Source organism: Entelurus aequoreus, linkage group LG13 (assembly GCF_033978785.1).
Source record: "Entelurus aequoreus isolate RoL-2023_Sb linkage group LG13, RoL_Eaeq_v1.1, whole genome shotgun sequence".
Classification (NCBI taxonomy): domain Eukaryota; kingdom Metazoa; phylum Chordata; class Actinopteri; order Syngnathiformes; family Syngnathidae; genus Entelurus; species Entelurus aequoreus.
In genome coordinates this window covers 60357244-60378966 of record NC_084743.1, presented here as the reverse complement: position 1 = coordinate 60378966, position 21723 = coordinate 60357244, and the positions used below count along the sequence as shown (strand labels likewise).

The 21723-nt window shown below is 34.7% G+C and overlaps 2 protein-coding genes across 3 annotated transcripts in view; one reads left to right on the top strand and one right to left on the bottom strand.

Moving 5' to 3' along the window:
• Window positions 1–20563, top strand: part of cpda (carboxypeptidase D, a) — a 77000-nt gene extending 56437 nt beyond the window's left edge. Inside the window, exons 20-21 of the mRNA XM_062068096.1 lie at window positions 9731–9833; window positions 14338–20563. Coding sequence (XP_061924080.1) covers window positions 9731–9833; window positions 14338–14564 — 330 coding nt within the window. The 3' untranslated portion in view covers window positions 14565–20563. The remainder of the gene's footprint in view (window positions 1–9730; window positions 9834–14337) is intronic.
• On the bottom strand, window positions 1597–2505 carry LOC133663936 (uncharacterized protein C22orf31-like). Of its 2 annotated transcripts, none has more exons than XM_062068672.1 (3): window positions 2372–2505; window positions 2212–2256; window positions 1597–2139 (listed from the first exon to the last, which is right to left on the bottom strand). In XM_062068672.1, exons 2-3 carry the CDS (start codon window positions 2250–2252, stop codon window positions 1617–1619), a joined length of 564 nt encoding a protein of 187 aa, XP_061924656.1. In that variant the 5' UTR covers window positions 2253–2256; window positions 2372–2505; the 3' UTR covers window positions 1597–1616. The 2 variants fall into 2 exon arrangements, with proteins under 2 accessions (XP_061924656.1, XP_061924657.1); XM_062068673.1 differs by having other exon boundaries at window positions 2425–2481.
• Window positions 20564–21723: the final 1160 nt, after the last annotated feature.

Here is a 21723-nt window from a genome sequence, read left to right as displayed (position 1 = left end):
AAGAAATACACTTTATACATTGCTAATGTGGTAAATGACTATTCTAGCTGCAAATGTCTGGTTTTTGGTGCAATATCTACATTGGTATATAGAGGCCCATTTCCAGCAACTATCACTCCAGTGTTCTAATGGTACAATGTGTTTGCTCATTGGCTCAGAAGGCTAATTGATGATTAGAAAACCCTTGTGCAATCACGTTCACACATCTGAAAACAGTTTAGCTCGTTACAGAAGCTACAAAACTGACCTTCCTTTGAGCAGATTGAGTTTCTGGAGCATCACATTTGTGGGGTCAATTAAACGCTCAAAATGGCCAGAAAAAGAGAACTTTCATCTGAAACTCGACAGTCTATTCTTGTTCTTATAAATTAAGGCTATTCCACAAAATTGTTTGGTTGACCCCAAACTTTTGAACGGTAATGTGTATATATATGTATATATATATATATATATATATATATATATATATATATATATATTTATATATAAGTTAGTTAAAGTACCAATGATTGTCACACACACACTAGGTGTGGTGAAATGTATCCTCTGCATTTGACCCATCCCCTTGTTCACCCCCTGGGAGGTGAGGGGAGCAGTGGGCAGCAGCGGTGCCGCGCCCGGGAATAATTTTTGGTGATTTAACCCCCAATTCCAACCCTTGATGCTGAGTGCCAAGCAGGGAGGTAATGGGTCCCATTTTTATAGTCTTTGGTATGACTCGGCCGGGGTTTGAACTCACAACCTACCGATCTCAGGGCGGACAGTCTAACCAAAATCAAAACGATTAAAAATATATGTAAATAAAAAACCTTTTAATGGATTTGATTTGTTTTTTTTAAATATATATTTTTTTAAAGTTACATATTTTATATATATGTATATATTAGGGCTGCAACTAACGATTAATTTGATAATCGATCAATCTGTCGATTAATCGATTAATAATCGGATAAAAGAGACAAACTACATTTCTATCCTATCCAGTATTTTATTGGAAAAAAACAGCATACTGGCACCATACTTATTGTGATTATTGTTTCTCAGCTGTTTGTAAATGTTGCAGTTTATAAATAAAGGTTTATTAAGAAAAAAAACAAAAAAAAACTGCGCATAGCATAGATCCAAAGAATCGATGACTAAATTAATCGGCAACTATTTTAATAATCGATTTTAATCGATTAGTTGTTGCAGCCCTAATATATATACATATATATATATATACACACACACACAATTATTTTTTTTCTTTTTCAATCTGTCCTGTGCAGCCACTCAGGCAAGTCATATTGTTGATGTAAATGATCATATCTGCTGAACAGATTTACTTTAGATAAGAGAAGTGTTGGATACTTCTCTTGTTGCTTTATTTTTATTTAAGTTTAATAAATGCTTGGGTAGAATTTTATCAAACAAAGCCAATTTTATATTAAGTAATATAAAAATTGATCAGCACTGTCTATTTTATGGAGGAATGTAGTTAATCATAGAACCGGCACCCAATGTTATTAAAAAGTATGGATTTTGAATCGAGAATCGGTATGAATCCATTCTGAGTCGAATGGTGTGGTGCCCAAAGATTCACAGCCCTAATTGGGAGACAAATTAAAAAGCTGACTTTAATGTGGCAAGCATCCATTACAGTCCAGGTCTATGCAGGGTGTAGGACGCAGCAGACAAAACCTCTCTGCCACCTCCACTTGTCCCGACGACTGCTCACACATCTGAATGGTGGGGTAGGCCAGCTCTATGAACAGATGCTCCTTAATAGTGCGGCCCAGCTCCAGGTTGTAGGCCCGCAGCTTCCCGCCAGGACTCAGCAGCAGGGGATCCACCACCGAATGATACATCTGCCGATACTCTGCCACCGTAAAGCCGTGGATCATCAAAGGTCGACTCGCCGACACGACGTCCGAGTCGCTCCCTGCTTTGTCACCGGGCGTCACGCGGAGGTCCGGAACAATCGCCGCATTCCTTACGTACCGGTCGTCCAGCCGCCTCTCCGCACAATCCACTTCCTTCTGCTCACGCGACGCGTCCAAACGACTCGGTGCCAGCAAGTAACGCCTTTCCTTCGTCGATTCCCCGTATTTCTTCGGGCATCGAATACGCCGCCTTAAGTCGTAGGAGCTCGCGGCGTCTCTAGAAAGTTGAAAGAAAAGCCTCTTTTAGAACAACCCCAGTTGGGGATTCACGACGGACGGGTGCACTTACTGTTTGACAAACAACATTTGGAGGGTGTATTCCGACAGCATGGCGCTGCAAAGGGAAAGAAATGAGCCACAAAAGGCAGGTCAAATTCACATGTCACAAAGCTGAGGCATTTACTTTTTTTTTCTGTTTTTTTGTTTTTTGACGAGCACGGCGATCTAACCCTGTTTCAGAGCCACCAGGCAACCTGCAGCAGATGATGTTAAGTAGTCACACCTGCAGGGGAGGCTTGCTAACGAGGAGCTCCGTGCTCACTTTCTTGCAGGAGTACTAGGGATGTCACGGTATGAACATTTCTTATCACGGTTATTTTTAAATGTGCTCAAAATTTTCAACAAATATTTATACCCAAATATTTTAACCAAGTTTTATTTAAAAAGAACACAACACGTCCAAAATGATTTCCTTTTTAGGAGAAACATTATTGTAGATAAAAAACACTTTATTTTTTTAAATTATTTTTTACCTCAAGTAGAAATTGAATGTGCATATGAAAGCAACACAAGTATTATAAACAAAGTAATATGGCTGAAAAAAATAATATAAATAAATCAAATAAATGTGAAAATTGTGTGTTACCATTTAGTGGTCAATTGTACGGAATATGTACTGTACTGTGCAATCTACTAATAAAAGTTTCAATCAATAAATCAATCAAACCTAAGTAGAAATTGAAAGTGCATATGAAAGCAACACAAGTATTATAAACAAAGTAATATGGCAGAAAAAAAAGAACATAAATAAATGTGAAAATTGTGCAAGATAGCACTTTATGGACATAAGAGATTCAAGAATAAAAACTAATTTAAGAATTTAAGAAAGATGGCACCTGATGGCCATAAGACGTAACTGCACTTATTTAAAAAGAACACAACACATCCGAAATGATTTCCTTTTGTAGGAGAAACATTATTGTAGATAAAAACACTTGTTTCATGGACCTCAAGTATTATAAACAAAGTAATATGGCTGAAAAAAAAAGAACATAAATAAATCCAATAAATGTGAAAATTGTGCAAGATAGCACTTTATGGACATAAGAGATTCAAAAATAAAAACTAATGTAAGAATTTTGAAAGATGGCACCTGATGGCCATAAGACGTAACTGCACTTATTTAAAAAGAACACAACACATTCAAAATTATTTCCTCTGTACGAGAACCATTATTGTAGATAAAAACACTTGTTTCATGGACCTCAAGTAGAAATTGAATGTGCATATGAAAGCAACACAAGTATTATAAAAAGTAAAATGGCAGAAAAAAAATAACATAAGTTAATCAAATAAATGTGAAAATTGTGCAAGATAGCACTTTATGGACGTAAGAGATTCAAGAATAAAAACTAATGTAAGAGTTTTGAAAGATGGCACCTGATGGCCATAAGACGTAACTGCACTTACTTAAAAAGAACACAACACATCCAAAATGATTTCCTTTTGTAGGAGAAACATTATTGCAGATAAAAACACTTGTTTCATGGACCTCAAGTATTATAAAAAAAAGTAATATGGCTGAAAAAAAAAGAACATAAATAAATCAAATAAATGTGAAAATTGTGCAGGATAGCACTTTATGGACATAAGAGATTCAAGAATAAAAAACTAATGTAAGAATTTTGAAAGATGGCACCTGATGGCCATAAGACGTAAGTGCACTCATTTAAAAAGAACACAACACTTTTAAAATTATTTCCTCTGTACGAGAACCATTATTGTAGATAAAAACACTTGTTTCATGGACCTCAAGTAGAAATTGAATGTGCATATGAAAGCAACACAAGTATTATAAACAAAGTAAAATGGCAGAAAAAAAGAACATAAATTAATCAAATAAATGTGAAAATTGTGCAAGATAGCACTTTATGGACGTAAGAGATTCAAGAATAAAAACTAATGTAAGAGTTTTGAAAGATGGCACCTGATGGCCATAAGACGTAACTGCACTTATTTAAAAAGAACACAACACATCCAAAATTATTTCCTTTGTAGGAGAAACATTATTGTAGATAAAAACACTTGTTTCATGGATTGATTTACTTGGACCCCGACTTAAACAAGTTGAAAAACGTATTCGGGTGTTACCATTTAGTGGTCAAATGTACGGAATGTGTACTGTACTGTGCAACCTACTAATAAAAGTTTCAATCAATCAATCAATCAATCAATCAATCAAACCCAAGTAGAAATTGAATGTGCATATGAAAGCAACACAAGTATTATAAACAAAGTAATATGGCAGAAAAAAAAGAACATAAATAAATCAAATAAATATGAAAATTGTGCAAGATAGCACTTTATGGACGTAAGAGATTCAAGAATAAAAACTAATGTAAGAGTTTTGAAAGATGGCACCTGATGGCCATAAGACGTAACTGCACTTATTTAAAAAGAACACAACACATCCAAAATTATTTCCTTTTGTAGGAGAAACATTATTGTAGATAAAAACACTTGTTTCATGGACCTCAAGTATTATAAACAAAGTAATATGGCTGAAAAAAAAGAACATAAATAAATCAAATAAATGTGAAAATTGTGCAAGATAGCACTTTATGGACATAAGAGATTCAAGAATAAAAAACTAATGTAAGAATTTTGAAAGATGGCACCTGATGGCCATAAGACGTAACTGCACTTATTTAAAAAGAACACAACACTTCTAAAATTATTTCCTCTGTACGAGAACCATTATTGTAGATAAAAACACTTGTTTCATGGACCTCAAGTAGAAATTGAATGTGCATATGAAAGCAACACAAGTATTATAAACAAAGTAAAATGGCAGAAAAAAAAGAACATAAATTAATCAAATAAATGTGAAAATTGTGCAAGATAGCACTTTATGGACATAAGAGATTCAAGAATAAAAACTAATGTAAGAGTTTTGAAAGATGGCACCTGATGGCCATAAGACGTAACTGCACTTATTTAAAAAGAACACAACACATCCAAAATGATTTCCTTTTGTAGGAGAAACATTATTGTAGATAAAAACACTTGTTTCATGGATTGATTTACTTGGACCCCGACTTAAACAAGTTGAAAAACTTATTCGGGTATTACCATTTAGTGGTCAAATGTACGGAATATGTACTGTACTGTGCAATCTACTAATAAAAGTTTCAATCAATCAATCAATCAAACCAAAGTAAAAATTGAATGTGCATATGAAAGCAACACAAGTATTATAAACAAAGTAAAATGGCAGGAAAAAAAGAACATAAATAAATCAAATAAATGTGAAAATTGTGCAAGATAGCACTTTATGGACATAAGAGATTCAAGAATAAAAAAGTAATGTAAGAATTTTGAAAGATGGCACCTGATGGCCATAAGACGTAACTGCACTTATTTAAAAAGAACACAACACTTTTAAAATTATTTCCTCTGTACGAGAACCATTATTGTAGATAAAAACACTTGTTTCATGGACCTCAAGTAGAAATTGAATGCGCATATGAAAGCAACACAAGTATTATAAACAAAGTAACATGGCTGAAAAAAAAGAACATAAATTAATCAAATAAATGTGAAAATTGTGCAAGATAGCACTTTATGGACGTAAGAGATTCAGGAATAAAAAACTAATGTAAGAATTTTGAAAGATGGCACCTGATGGCCATAAGACGTAACTGCACTTATTTAAAAAGAACACAACACATCCAAAATTATTTCCTTTTGTAGGAGAAACATTATTGTAGATAAAAACACTTGTTTCATGGACCTCAAGTATTATAAACAAAGTAATATGGCTGAAAAAAAAGAACATAAATAAATCAAATGTGAAAATTGTGCAAGATAGCACTTTATGGACATAAGAGATTCAAGAATAAAAACTAACCTGATGGCCATAAGATGTAACTGCACTTATTTAATCAGTGGCCTAGTGGTTAGAGTGTCCGCCCTGAGATCGGTAGGTTGGAGTTCAAATCCCAGCCGAGTCATACCAAAGACTATAAAAATGGGACCCATTACCTCCCTGCTTGGCACTCAGCATCAAGGGTTGGAGTTGGGGGTTAAATCACCAAAATGATTCCCGGGCGCGGCGCCGCTGCTGCCCACTGCTCCCCAAGGGGATGGGTCAAATGCAGAGGACAAATTTCACCACATCTAGTGTGTGTGTGACAATCATTGGTACTTTAATCTTTAATCTTAAAAAGAACACAACACATTCAAAATTATTTCCTCTGTACGGGAACCATTATTGTAGATAAAAACACTTGTTTCATGGACCTCAAGTAGAAATTGAATGTGCATATGAAAGCAACACAAGTATTATAAACAAAGTAAAATGGCAGAAAAAAAAGAACATAAATTAATCAAATAAATGTGAAAATTGTGCAAGATAGCACTTTATGGACATAAGAGATTCAAGAATAAAAACTAATGTAAGAGTTTTGAAAGATGGCACCTGATGGCCATAAGACGTAACTGCACTTATTTAAAAAGAACACAACACATCCAAAAATATTTCCTTTTGTAGGAGAAACATTATTGTAGATAAAAACACTTGTTTCATGGATTGATTTATGTCGACCCCGACTTAAACAAGTTGAAAAACTTATTCGGGTGTTACCATTTAGTGGTCAAATGTACGGAATATGTACTGTACTGTGCAATCTACTAATAAAAGTTTCAATCAATCAAACCCAAGTAGAAATTGAATGTGCATATGAAAGCAACACAAGTATTATAAACAAAGTAATATGGCAGAAAAAAAGAACATAAATAAATCAAATAAATGTGAAAATTGTGCAACATAGCACTTTATGGACATAAGAGATTCAAGAATAAAAACTAATGTAAGAATTTAAGAAAGATGGCACCTGATGGCCATAAGGCGTAACTGCACTTATTTAAAAAGAACACAACACATCCAAAATGATTTCCTTTGTAGGAGAAACATTATTGTAGATAAAAACACTTGTTTCATGGACCTCAAGTATTATAAACAAAGTAATATGGCTGAAAAAAAAGAACATAAATAAATCAAATAAATGTGAAAATTGTGCAAGATAGCACTTTATGGACGTAAGAGATTCAAGAATAAGAACTAATGTAAGAATTTTGAAAGATGGCACCTGATGGCTATAAGACGTAACTGCACTTATTTAAAAAGAACACAACACATTCAAAATTATTTATTTTGTACGAGAACCATTATTGTAGATAAAAACACTTGTTTCATGGACCTCAAGTAGAAATTGAATGTGCATATGAAAGCAACACAAGTATTATAAACAAAGTAAAATGGCAGAAAAAAAGAACATAAATTAATCAAATAAATGTGAAAATTGTGCAAGATAGCACTTTATGGACGTAAGAGATTCAAGAATAAAAACTAATGTAAGAGTTTTGAAAGATGGCACCTGATGGCCATAAGACGTAACTGCACTTATTTAAAAAGAACACAACACATCCAAAATTATTTCCTTTTGTAGGAGAAACATTATTGTAGATAAAAACACTTGTTTCATGGATTGATTTACTTGGACCCCGACTTAAACAAGTTGAAAAACTTATTCGGGTGTTACCATTTAGTGGTCAAATGTACGGAATATGTACTGTACTGTGCAACCTACTAATAAACGTTTCAATCAATCAATCAATCAAACCCAAATAGAAATTGAATGTGCATATGAAAGCAACACAAATATTATAAACAAAGTAATATGGCAAGAAAAAAAGAACATAAATAAATCAAATAAATGTGAAAATTGTGCAAGATAGCACTTTATGGATATAATAGATTCAAGATTAATACCTAATGTAAGAATTTTGAAAGATGGCACCTGATGGCCATAAGACATAACTGCACGTATTTAAAAAGAACACAACACATCCAAAATTATTTCCTTTGTAGGAGAAACATTGTAGATAAAAACACTTGTTTCATGGACCTCAAGTATTATAAACAAAGTAATATGGCAGAAAAAAAAGAACATAAATAAATCAAATAAATGTGAAAATTGTGCAAGATAGCACTTTATGGACATAAAAGATTCAAGAATAATAACGTAAGAATTTTGAAAGATGGCACCTGATGGCCATAAGATGTAACTGCACTTTTTGTCCATATTGATAAAAAAAGTGTTCATGTATGAGATCTAGGGCTGCCAACTATGGCCAAAGTAATAATTAAGATTATCGTTATCAATTGTTAGGTACAGCAGTGTTGGGGTGTGAATGTGATACCATCATGTCATTTTTAATGTCTAATAAAAAAGACTATAGATAAATGTTATCCATATATCTAAAGACAAATATTTTGGGGGTTTTATTGTTCATTAATAATAATGTGTCATATTTTTCTCGTTACATGATGTCTTTATATTTTTACATTTTGATAGAGGAAGGTTTTTTTGTTTTTTTTAAATCTTTATTTTTTTTAAAGATATGTACTTTTATATTTACATGTAGATGCTGCATCGGGACAGATCCATTAAGAGTTTGAGCAGAAATATGTCAGATAGGAATTGTAACAAAATTATGTGTCACATGAATGTTTTTTTTTAAATACTACCTTTATGAAATGAAAACAACACACAAAAAACATGGTGTTTACTTTTTGATATCAATATAAAACGAAAGAAGCAGTTTGTCTTAATAAACAAGCTTTGTTCTTCTCCAATGCCTCCTAGAAGTTCAGTGCAACAGTTTGGCCAACAACAATAAAAGTGACACCTCACACACCTAATATACAATTTAAATTAAATTAAATATCTCAAATAAGGGTGATATTTGCTTATTTTCTGTCTGACAAGATACTTCTTCTCACTAAGCAGATTTTATGTTAGTGTTTTACTTGTTTTAAGGGTTTTGGTCCTAAATGATCTCAGTAAGATATTACAGCTTGTAGCTGAGATTTTATGACCTATATTGAGTAAAACATGCTTGAAAAAATTAGAATATCAACTGATGCAAAGCTGTGTCATTAACACTCACATGCATAAAACTAAAATTTCTTATTTCAAGCATGAAAAAAAAAAAATCATGATGCCGAGCGCATATCATTGTGTCAAGATAATGGCACTAGCATTTACTTAATTTAAGAATATTTTTCAACATATTGAGCAAAAAGGTCTCTTTTTTTTCTACCAAGAAAAGTGCACTTATTTGTGAGAATATACTTATTTTAAGGTATTTTTGGGTTAATTGAGCTAAGCTAATTTTACTTGTTTTGGAGAGTCTTGACAAGCCGAATTTTCTTGTTCTATTGGCAGATAATTTTGCTTAGTTCAAATAAAATACCCCTCATTTTTGTATTTTTTTTTTCCTTGTTTTTGAACACTGACTTTTTGCAGTGCACAGCCTCTGTTCAGTTCGATAGGATGCCAAACCATTTTAGCGAGTATTTATGTTATTTGAACACTGATACATTTAGCAGTTAAAAAAAGGACGAGCGGGTGGATTTGTCAAAGTCTGCTGTTTTTGGTTTTATTTGCATCACTTTGTAGGACAGTACAAGTCAGTGGTTTGCTTTAATGTGTGGAAGTGACGCGAACGACGCTCTGACACAGGTGGTGGTGTCCTGCTACGAGGCTGCCAGCTCCATCGTCATCGAGTTCGACACGGACAACCGCATCTTCGGCCTGCCCAGGGAGTTTGTGGTGGCGAGCGCAGGTAAAATCAATGAAAATGTTTTCATGTAGCGATCAGGGTTGTCAAATTGTTAAAAAAAAAAATCAGATTCATCACATTTTTCATTAATTACAGGTGAGTAAATTCAAGATTTGCTTAAAAAATGACCCCGATATTTGTACACAAATGCAATTGTGTTGTCAGAGTGTCATCCAGGGACGTTTGACTTGCATGCAAGTCTTTTATTTACACAAAACTTGGTAACAATTTGATCAAAATTTATTTTTGGAGTGAAATTTGCCAGTCGTACCCTCCTAGCCCATTTTTTATAGCAGTTGAGCTAAAAGAGCTTGTATTGACAAAATAAATTGCATAATTAATAGGGGTGTCATTTCATTGACAACCTGGTCTGGTGAAGATAAGGTCCTTTTTAAAAAATAAGATAAATAAATAAACATTTTCTTGAATAAAAAAGAAAGTAAAACAATATAAGAACAATTACATAAAAAATAGTAATTAATGAAAATGTTAGTGGACCAGCAGCACACACAATCATGTGTGCTTCACGGACTGTATCCCTTGCTTACTGTATTGTTCTATAATGTAGGAACCAGAATATTAATAACAGAAAGAAACAACCCTTTTGTGTGAATGAGTGTAAATGGGGGAGGGAGGTTTTTTGGGTTGGTGCACTAATTGTAAGTGTATCTTGTGTTTTTTATGTTGATTCAATAATTTTAAAAAATAAATATATATATATATATATATTAAAATAGGGTTGTCATTTTTTTTTTCCAAACGAATTGCAATTCTTGTTCAAAAAAATAAAAAATCAATTTAAAATCAAAACAATTATATATCTATATAATTATTTGTTGACAAAGTCAAGTAGTAAGTCTCTTAAGGCAAAAACCAAATATTTAAATGGAAGCCAATAGTAGTTTTATTATTATTGTTATTGTCCACTCGCCACTTTATGTTGTTAAATAAAAGTATGTAGCATTCAATACCACAACTTTATAATACGTCATTTGATTCACAACATTAGCAAATTGTTAATTTAATAAGGTAAGCTTGATAAAAATGTTTACTTTAGTTACTTGATGTAAAACATTTTAACTTCCAAAAATGTTTTGTTTATGTTTTGTATGCATATAAAACTAAGCCAATTGTTGGTGTTTTTGATAGCGATGTCCGATAATATCGGCCTGCCGATAAATGCTTTAAAATGTAATATCGGAAATTATCGGTATCTGTTTCAAAAAGTAAAATTAATTACTTTTTAAAACGCCGCTGTACGGAGCGGTACGTATCCGGTAAAACACGGACGTAGGGCATACTTGCCAACCCTCTCTATTTTCCCGGGAGACTCCCAAATTTCAGTGCCCCTCCCGAAAATCTCCCGGGGCAACCATTCTCCCGAATTTCTCCCGATTTCCACCCGGACAACAATATTGGGGGCGTGTCTTCAGCGTCTTCTACAACCTGTCGTCACGTCCGCTTTTCCTCCACACAAACAGCGTGCCGGCCCAGTCACATAATATATGCGGCTTTTACACACACATAAGTGAATGCAATGCATACTTGGTCAACAGCCATACAGGTCACACTGAGGGTGGTCATATAAACAACTTTAACACTGTTACAAATATGCGCCACACTGTGAACCCACACCAAACCAGAATGACAAACACATTTTGGGAGAACATCCGTACCGTAACACAACATAAACACAACAGAACAAACACCCAGAACCCCTTGCAGCACTAACTCTTCCGGGACGCTACAATATACACCCCCCGCTACCCCTCTACCCTGCCGCCCCCCCAACCCCGCCCACCTCAACCTCCTCATGCTCTCTCAGGGAGAGAATGTCCCAAATTCCAAGCTGCTGTTTTGAGGCATGTTAAAAAAAATAATGCACTTTGTGACTTCAATAATAAATATGGCAGTGCCATGTTGGCATTTTTTTCCCCCATAACTTGAGTTGATTTATTTTGGAAAACCTTGTTACATTGTTTAATGCATCCAGCGGGGCATCACAACAAAATTAAGCATAATAATGTGTTAATTCCACGACTGTATATATCGGTATCGGTTGATGTCGGAATCGGTAATTAAAAGGTGGACAATATCGGAATATTGGATATCGGCAAAAAAGCCATTATCGGACATTTCTAGTATGTAGCATTCAATACCACAACTCTATAATACGTCATTTGATTTACAACATTAGCAAATTGTTAATTTAATAAGGTAAGCTTGATAAAAATGTTTACTTTAGTTACTTGATGTAAAACATTTTAACTAGAGATGTCCGATAATGGCTTTTTTGCCGATATTCCGATATTGTCCAACTCTTAATTACCGATTCCGATATCAACCGATACCGATATATACAGTCGTGGAATTAACACATTATTATGCCTAATTTTGTGGTGAAGTCACAAAGTGCATTATTTTTTTTAACATGCCTCAAAACAGCAGCTTGGAATTTGGGACATGCTCTCCCTGAGAGAGCATGAGGAGGTTGAGGTGGGCGGGGTTGGGGGAGGGGGGCTGGTTTGAGGTGGGGGGTAGGGGGTAGCGTATATTATAGCGTCCGGGAAGAGTTAGTGCTGCAAGGGGTTCTGGGTATTTGTTCTGTTGTGTTTATGTTGTGTTACGGTGCGGATGTTCTCCCAAAATGTGTTTGTCATTCTTGTTTGGTGTGGGTTCACAGTGTGGCGCATATTTGTAACAGTGTTAAAGTTGTTTATAGGACCACCCTCAGTGTGACCTGTATGGCTGTTGACCAAGTATGCCTTGCATTCACTTGTGTGTGTGAAAAGCCGTAGATATTATGTGATCGGGCCTGCACGCAAAGGCAGTGCCTTTAAGGTTTATTGGCGCTTTGTACTTCTCCCTACGTCCGTGTACACAGCGGCCTTTTAAAAAGTCATACATTTTACTTTTTGAAATAGATACCGATAATTTTGAAACCGATACCGATCATTTCCGATATTAAATTTCAAAGCATTTATCGGACTGACGATATTATCGGACATCCCTAATTTTAACTTCCAAAAATGTTTTGTTTATATTTTGTATGCATATAAAACTAAGCCAATTGTTGTTTTTAAGCAAAAACACTGCAAGTCTAAACTCAAACTGTGGCGCGTGTACGCCATCTAGTGGTACACCAAGGAGTCATTTAGTTAAAGTACAGTGTTTTAATATTTATTGTCCTATATAGAGATGTCCGATATTATCGGCCGATATATGCGTTAAAATGTAATATTGGAAATTATCGGTATCGTTTTTTTTTATTATCGGTGTCATTGTTTTTTTTTTTTTTTTTTTTTAATTAAATCAACATAAAAACACAAGATACACTTACAATTAGTGCACCAACCCAAAAAACCTCCCTCCCCCATTTACACTCATTCACACAAAAGGGTTGTTTCTTTCTGTTATTAATATTCTGGTTCCTACATTATATATCAATATATATCAATACAGTCTGCAAGGGATACAGTCCGTAAGCACACATGATTGTGCGTGCTGCTGGTCCACTAATAATACTAACCTTTAACAGTTAATTTTACTCATTTTCATTCATTACTAGTTTCTATGTAACTGTTTTTATATTGTTGTACTTTCTTTTTTATTCAAGAAAATGTTTTTAATTTATTTATCTTATTTTATTTGATTGATTTTTTTAAAAACTACCTTATCTTCACCATACCTGGTTGTCCAAATTAGGCATAATAATGTGTTAATTCCACGGTTGATATCGGTATCGGTTGATATCGGTATCGGTAATTAAAGAGTTGGACAATATCGGAATATCGGATATCGGCAAAAAGCCATTATCGGACATCCCTAGTCCTATATTCTATGTTACAGTGGCCAAAAATATGAAATACACTGCCTTGTTTTTAATGAATACTTAAGCCTACTACGTTACTGTATTAATGTTAGTCATTATGGTGGTACTTAGAGGACAATATCGGAATATCGGATATCGGCAAAAAGCCATTATCGGACATCCCTAGTCCTATATTCTATGTTACAGTGGCCAAAAATATGAAATACACTGCCTTGTTTTTAATGAATACTTAGGCCTACTACGTTACTGTATTAATGTTAGTCATTATGGTGGTACTTGGAGAACAATATCGGAATATCGGATATCGGCAAAAAGCCATTATCGGACATCCCTAGTCCTATATTCTATGTTACAGTGGCCAAAAATATGAAATACACTGCCTTGTTTTTAATGAATACTTAGGCCTACTACGTTACTGTATTAATGTTAGTCATTATGGTGGTACTTAGAGAACAATATCGGAATATAATATGATGATATCGGTATCGGTAATGATATCGGTATCGGTAATGATATCGGTATCGGTAATTAAAGAGTTGGACAATATCGGAATATCGGATATCGGTGGTACTTAGAGAACAAAGTGTTTTCTGAGGCGCTACTTGGTGAAAGGAGTCGACAGTAACGGGGTCTCTCTCATTCTCGCCCACCTGCCCGCGTCTCTCCCCCCCGCAGCCGCCTCCATGACGGCGCTGGTGGTGACGGCGTGCATCATCTGGTGCGTGTGCGCCGCCAAGTCCAACCGGCAGAAGGACGGCTTCCACCGCCTGCGGCAGGACCGGGACGACTACGACGACGAGATCCGGCTCACGTCCATGGGCTCCAAGAAGTCCCTCCTGGCGCACGAGTTCCAGGACGAGAGCGAGAGCGACGAGGAGACGCTGTACGCCAACAAAATCTGAGCTTTTGTCGCGGAAAGAACCGAGCAATACCGGCGAACTTCCTCTTCCAGACTGACGCGAGACTGGGGAAGACAGTTTTTTTTCAGCGATGCGTTCACAGCCAGTAAATCTCAGTTACCTCACCAGTCACGAAGTCCTCCCGATGCCTTCCTTTGTCACCTAAAAACGGGCATCGCTCCCCCCGTCCTGCCTCAGCAACTTCCCTGAATCCATGAGAATGCTACAGGAATGTTTTTTTGTTTCCCCTCCACAATAAAAGCCTCTGGCGAGCGCATCCAATCCCGTGCCTTGGCGTCTCGAAAACTGCGAAAAGAAGAAGATCTGGATGGATCCAAAAGAATCGTCTTGCACGTTCTGCGTGCGTGGTTCCATCAAGGGAGAGACTCCAGAGGGCGAGCTCCTTGCACGTGCTCCGCAGGAAGTGCAGGACCTGGGCGACTTTTTTTTTTTTGCACTGAAAGAAGAAATCTGTCGAGGAACAAGAGAACAATGAATAATCTCGAGAATGTCTTTTTTTTTTTTAAACTTTTTTTTATAGTTTTTTTTTTTTTTAAAGCTTGTGTGAAAATGGCAAGTATCCGACTCGTTCATGTCAAAGCCTGCCCTCGCTTTAATCCAGGATTGATAGAGTGACCGATTTTTGGGGCCGATATTTGGCGTTTGGATTTTATTTTCTATTGGTATCGGCTTTTTTTTTTAAATATACAAACCGAACTACATCAGCAGATGCAATATATACACATATGATACAAGTATTTAGAGGAGGTGTCAAAATTCGAATGAATCTCGATTCCTATGATTATTAATGGATAAAAAAAATTCATTTTTTTTTTCATTTTAATCAGTCTTTTCCAGCCAGACAAATCATATTGTTGTTGATGCCCATATTTGTTGTACAGATAAGTACTACAAATATTGTTTATTTTATGGAGGAATGTAGTTGTGGAAGTCGCTCCCTAGCAGCTCCACTGTACGAGGTTTTAATGATCAATTCTTTTAAATCAAAGTTCTCTCCAGCAGAACGCGACCTTCCAGTCACGTCCGTATCCTCTCTCTCTCTCTCTGCTCCCGGCTGCTCACTGTCAAAGACAACAGATGAATAGATTACCATGTACCACCTGTGAAACCTAATCACCTGCCAGCTGTGTCTCGCCGTCAGCACATGCCCCGCCCCTATCCGATGGTGCTCCGCCCTCAACACCGTTGACAGAGGCGGTGACCTTTGCTCCTGCGGGCGCCCTGATCACACTCTCCCTCCACAGTAGTTAATCATAGAAATGGCACCCGTTGTTATTAAAGTATTGAGTATTGATGATGAATGGAGAATCGTTTTGAATGGAATCGTTACCCCCCAGGAATCGAATCGTGTGGTGACCAAAGATTCACAGCCCTAGTATTTAAATTAAAAAAATAGTAAAGTAGATAAATAACCACACTGCGAAAAAAATGCCTCTCGTAAAGAGTAAAAAAAATGGTAAAAAAGTCAAAATTGTCTTGATAAGGTTTAAAAAAAAAAATAATAATTTTTGAATCAATCACGATTCTTATTTCTAACGATTCTTATTTTTTTTTATTTATCAGTCTTTTCCACTCTGGCAAATGATATTGTTGATGTCGATGCTCATATTTGCTGTACAGATAAGTACTACAAAGATTGTTTGTTTATTTTATGGAGGAATGTGGTTCACCATAGAACTGGCACCCAATTGTTATTAAAGTATTGATTTTAAATCGAGAATCGTTTCGAATCTGAGCCAAATCGTTACCCCCAATTGAATCGTGTGGTGCCCAAAGATTCACAGCCCTAGTATTTAAATAATTTAATTTAAAAAAATGTAGGAAAATAACCACACTAGAAAAAAATGCCTCTTAAAGAGTAAAAAAAAAAATATATATATATATTTTTTGGAAACAAGTCAAAATTGTCTTGGTAAGATTTCTTGAAATAAGTCAAAAAAAAGCTTTAAAAACTTAAATGTGATCTTGAAATTAGCAATTAACGCTTAGTACCTAAAAAAAAATAAAAAAAATTGCAATTGATTCTTAATTGATTTAATCAAAAATCGATGTATTTTTTGCCTGTTTTTTTTCCCAGCCAGGCAAACGATATTGTTGATGTAGATGCCCGTATCTGCTGTACCGATAATACAAAATTGTCATCATGGAGGAATGTAGTTCATCATACAACTGATAATCGGTGTAAGTATCGGCCCTGAAAAACATTGTTTCCTAAAAAAAATCTAATTGAAACAATTTAAAGCCTTGTCAAGCTGTTTACTGACATGCACCATTCATGTTGAAATGACTTTTACTGCAAATTAATATCGGCCTCCTTTACTAATCAGTATCAGTATCGGCCCTGTAAAACATTGTTTTCTAAAAAAAAACCATCAAGTTTAAACAACTTAAAGTCTGGTCAGGCTGTTTACTGACACGTACCATTCATGCTGAGATGCCTTTTACGGCAAATGAATATCAGACTCCTTGATAATAATCGGTATCAGTATCTGACATGCAAAACATTTGTTTCCTAAAAAAAAATTCAGATTAAAACAATATAAAGCTTTGTCAGGCTGTTTACTAACACGTACCATTCGTGTTGAAATGACTTAGTGCAAATTAATATCGGCCTCTTTGATAATAATCGGTATCAGTATCGGTCCTAAATCATTGTTTCCTAAAAAAAAACATGTTGAAACAACTTAAAGCCTTGTCAGGCTGTTTACTGACATGTACCGTTTATGTTGAAATTACTTTTACTGCAAATTAATATCGGCCTCATTGATAATAATCGGTATAAGTATCGGCTCTGAAAAACATTGTTTCCTTAAAAAAAAACATGTTAAAACAAAAAGCCTTGTCAAGCTGTTTCCTGACACGTACCATTCATGCTAAAATAACTTTTACTGCAAATTAACATCGGCCTCCTTACTACTAATAATCGGTATCAGTATCGAAAAACATTATTTCCTCCCCAAAAAAAGAAGTTGAAACAACTTAAATCATTGTCAGGCTGTTTACTGACACGTACCATTCATGTTGAAATGACTTACTGCAAATTAATATCGGCCTTCTTGATAATAATCGGTATCAGTATCGGTCCTTAAAAACATTCTTTCCTTAAAAGAAATCATTCTGAAACCAAAAGCCTTGTCAAGCTGTTTCCTGACATGTACCGTTCATGTTCAAATAACTTTTGCTGCAAATTAACATCGGCCTCCTTACTACAAGTAATCGGTATCAGTATCGGCCCTGAAAACATTGTTTCCTAAAAAAAATCAAGTTAAAACAACTTAAAGACTTGTCAAACTGTTTACTGACATGTACCATTCATGTTGAAATGACTTACTGAAAGTTAATATTGGCCTCCTTGATAATAATCGGTATCAGTATCGGTCCCAAATAATTGTTTCCTTAAAAAAACATGCTGAAACAACTTAAAGCCTTGTCAGGCTGTTTACTGACATGTACCGTTTATGATGAAATGACTTTTACTGCAAATTAATATCGGCATCCTTGATAATAATTGGTATAAGTATCGGCTCTGAAAAATATTGTTTCCTTAAAAAAAAAACACATGTTAAAACAAAAAGCCTTGTCAAGCTGTTTACTGACACGTACCATTCATGTTAAAATAACTTTTGCTGCAAATTAACATCGGCCTCCTTACTACTAATAATCGGTATCAGTATCGGCCCTGAAAACATTGTTTCCTGAAAAAAAATGAAGTTGAAACAACTTAAATCCTTGTCAGACTGCTTACTGACACGTACCATTCATGTTAAAATAACTTACTGCAAATTAATATTGGCCTCCTTGATAATAATCGGTATCAGTATCGGTCCTGAAAACATTGTTTCCTAAAAAAAATCAAGTTAAAACAACTTAAAGACTTGTTAAACTGTTTACTGACATGTACCATTCATGTTGAAATGACTTACTGCAAGTTAATATTGGCCTCCTTGATAATAATCGGTATCAGTATCGGTCCCAAATCATTGTTTCCTTAAAAAAAACATGCTGAAATAACTTAAAGCCTTGTCAGGCTGTTTACTGACATGTACCGTTTATGATGAAATGACTTTTACTGCAAATTAATATCGGCATCCTTGATAATAATCGGTATCAGTATCGGCTCTAAAAAACATTCTTTCCTTAAAAAAAAATCATTCTGAAACCAAAAGCCTTGTCGAGCTGTTTCCTGACATGTACCGTTCATGTTGAAATAACTTTTGCTGCAAATTAACATTGGCCTCCTTACTACAAGTAATCGGTATCAGTATCGGCCCTGAAAACATTGTTTCCTGAAAAAAAATGAAGTTGAAACAACTTAAATCCTTGTCAGGCTGCTTATTGACACGTACCATTCATGTTGAAATGACTTACTGCAAATTAATATCGGCCTCCTTGATAATAATCGGTATCAGTATCAGTCCTGAAAACATTGTTTCCTAAAAAAAATCAAGTTAAAACAACTTAAAGACTTGTTAAACTGTTTACTGACATGTACCATTCATGTTGAAATGACTTACTGCAAGTTAATATTGGCCTCCTTCCTAATAATCGGTATCAGTATCGGTCCCAAATCATTGTTTCCTTAAAAAAAACATGCTGAAATAACTTAAAGCCTTGTCAGGCTGTTTACTGACATGTACCGTTTGTTGAAATTACTTTTACTGCTAATTAATATCGGCATCCTTGATTATAATCGGTATCAGTATCGGCTCTGAAAACATTCTTTCCTTAAAAAAAACCCATTCTGAAACCAAAAGCCTTGTCAAGCTGTTTCCTGACATGTACCGTTCATGTTGAAATAACTTTTACTGCAAATTAACATCGGCCTCCTTACTACTAATAATCGGTATCAGTATTGGCCGTGAAAACATTGTTTCCTGAAAAAAAATGAAGTTGAAACAACTTCAATCCTTGTCAGGCTGCTTATTGACACGTACCATTCATGTTGAAATGACTTACTGCAAATTAATATTGGCCTCCTTGATAATAATCGGTATCAGTATCGGTCCTGAAAACATTTTCCTAAAAAAAATCAAGGTAAAACAACTTAAAGACTTGTTAAACTGTTTACTGACATGTACCATTCATGTTGAAATGACTTACTGCAAGTTAATATTGGCCTCCTTGATAATAATCGGTATCAGTATCGGTCCCAAATCATTGTTTCCTTAAAAAAAACATGCTGAAATAACTTAAAGCCTTGATAGGCTGTTTACTGACATGTACCGTTTGTTGAAATTACTTTTACTACAAATTAATATTGGCATCCTTGATAATAATCGGTATCAGTATCGGCTCTGAAAAACATTCTTTCCTTAAAAAAACATCCTGAAACAAAAAGCCTTGTCAAGCTGTTTCCTGACATGTACCATTCATGCTAAAATAACTTTTACTGCAAATTAACATTGGCCTCCTTACTATTAGTAATCGGTATCAGTATCGGCCCTGAAAACATTGTTTCCTGAAAAAAAATGCAGTTGAAACAACTTAAATCCTTGTCAGGCTGCTTATTGACACGTACCATTCATGTTGAAATGACTTACTGCAAATTAATATCGTCCCCCTTGATAATAATCGGTATCAGTATCGGTCCTGAAAACATTGTTTCCTAAAAAAAAAGAAGTTAAAAAAACTTAAAGCTTTGTCAAACTGTTTACTGACGTGTACAATTCATGTTGAAATTACTTTTACTGCAAATTACTATCGGCCTCCTTGACTACTACTAATCGGTATCAGTATCGGCCCTGAAAAAAGCCATATCGCTCGATCTCTCGTCCAGATGTTATCGGAAAGACCTCATCTCTGGAATTAGACCTTGGTGTCGGTGCGTCCACGAGTGACTGTGACGATGACCTTCTAGAAGGTTCCACAGTGCAGTGAGAGTTTATTGATGAAATGTCAAACCAAATCATCGCTTCTTAAAGTGTCAAATGTGACATGTTGTCTAAGACTTGCCTTCATGTCCACTTTCTCTCCCCCCCCCCCCAAACAAATATTCTTGTTCAGCACACCTTGTCATCCCTTGTGTGACAGTTTTGTACATATTTTTATTTACAATGTCCGAGTGTGACTTTTGAGAGGAGTCGTGCGGTGTTTGGCGTGAAGATTTGATATGAAAAGTGTCGCGCTTGTGAACAATTGAATCGGAGAGACGTTCCGTGGGACGTCTACGTCCATGCAGCCTCAGAACACCAATAAAACATCTCACAATATGCAGTGCTGGTGGAGTCGTTTTTTTTTAAATCATATTTAACAATAACATACAAAAGTACAAAAAAAAAGCAGTACATAAAGTAGTTCAGTGAGGTTTGTGCTCCCACACATGGCCAACAGAGGGCGCCATAGTTATTTCAACGTTCACCAGACGACAAATCTGCGGAAAGTAGCAAAAGTAGTAATTATTTTTGAGTATTTAAGAAATTAAACACCAATCAAAACTAGAAATTATTTTTTTAAATTAAATTTTACAATTTGTTTTTTGATTTTATAATTTTTTTTCCATATATATGAATAAAATATAAAAGTACAAAAAAACAAGTGCTCCCGCTAATTGCCGACAGAGGGCGCTCTGTTTTAACGTTCAACAGATGACAAACCCCGGAAAGTAGCAAAAGTAGTAATTTTTTAGTATTTAAGAAATTATACACCAATCAAAACTAAAAAAATTATTTTTAAATTAAATTTTATAATTTGGTTTTTGATTGTATTTATTTTTTTCCATATATATATATATATATATATATATATATATATATATATATATATATATATATATATATATATATATATATATATATATATATATGGATAAAATAAAAAGTAAAAAAAAACCCCAAGTCTCTTTACCGACATAAATGCAACATAGTTCAGTGGGGGTTGTGCTCCCGCACCTTGCCAACAGAGGGCGCTCTTTTTTAACGTTCAACAGATGATAAATCCCGTAAAGTAGCAAAAGTAGTAAATATTTTTGAGTATTTTAGAAATTAAACACCAATCAAAACTATAAATTATTTTTTAAAATTAAATTGTATAATTTGTTTTTTGATTTTATTTTTTCCATATATATATATATATATATATATATATATATATATATATATATATATATATATATATGAATAAAATATAAAAGTACAACCCCGAA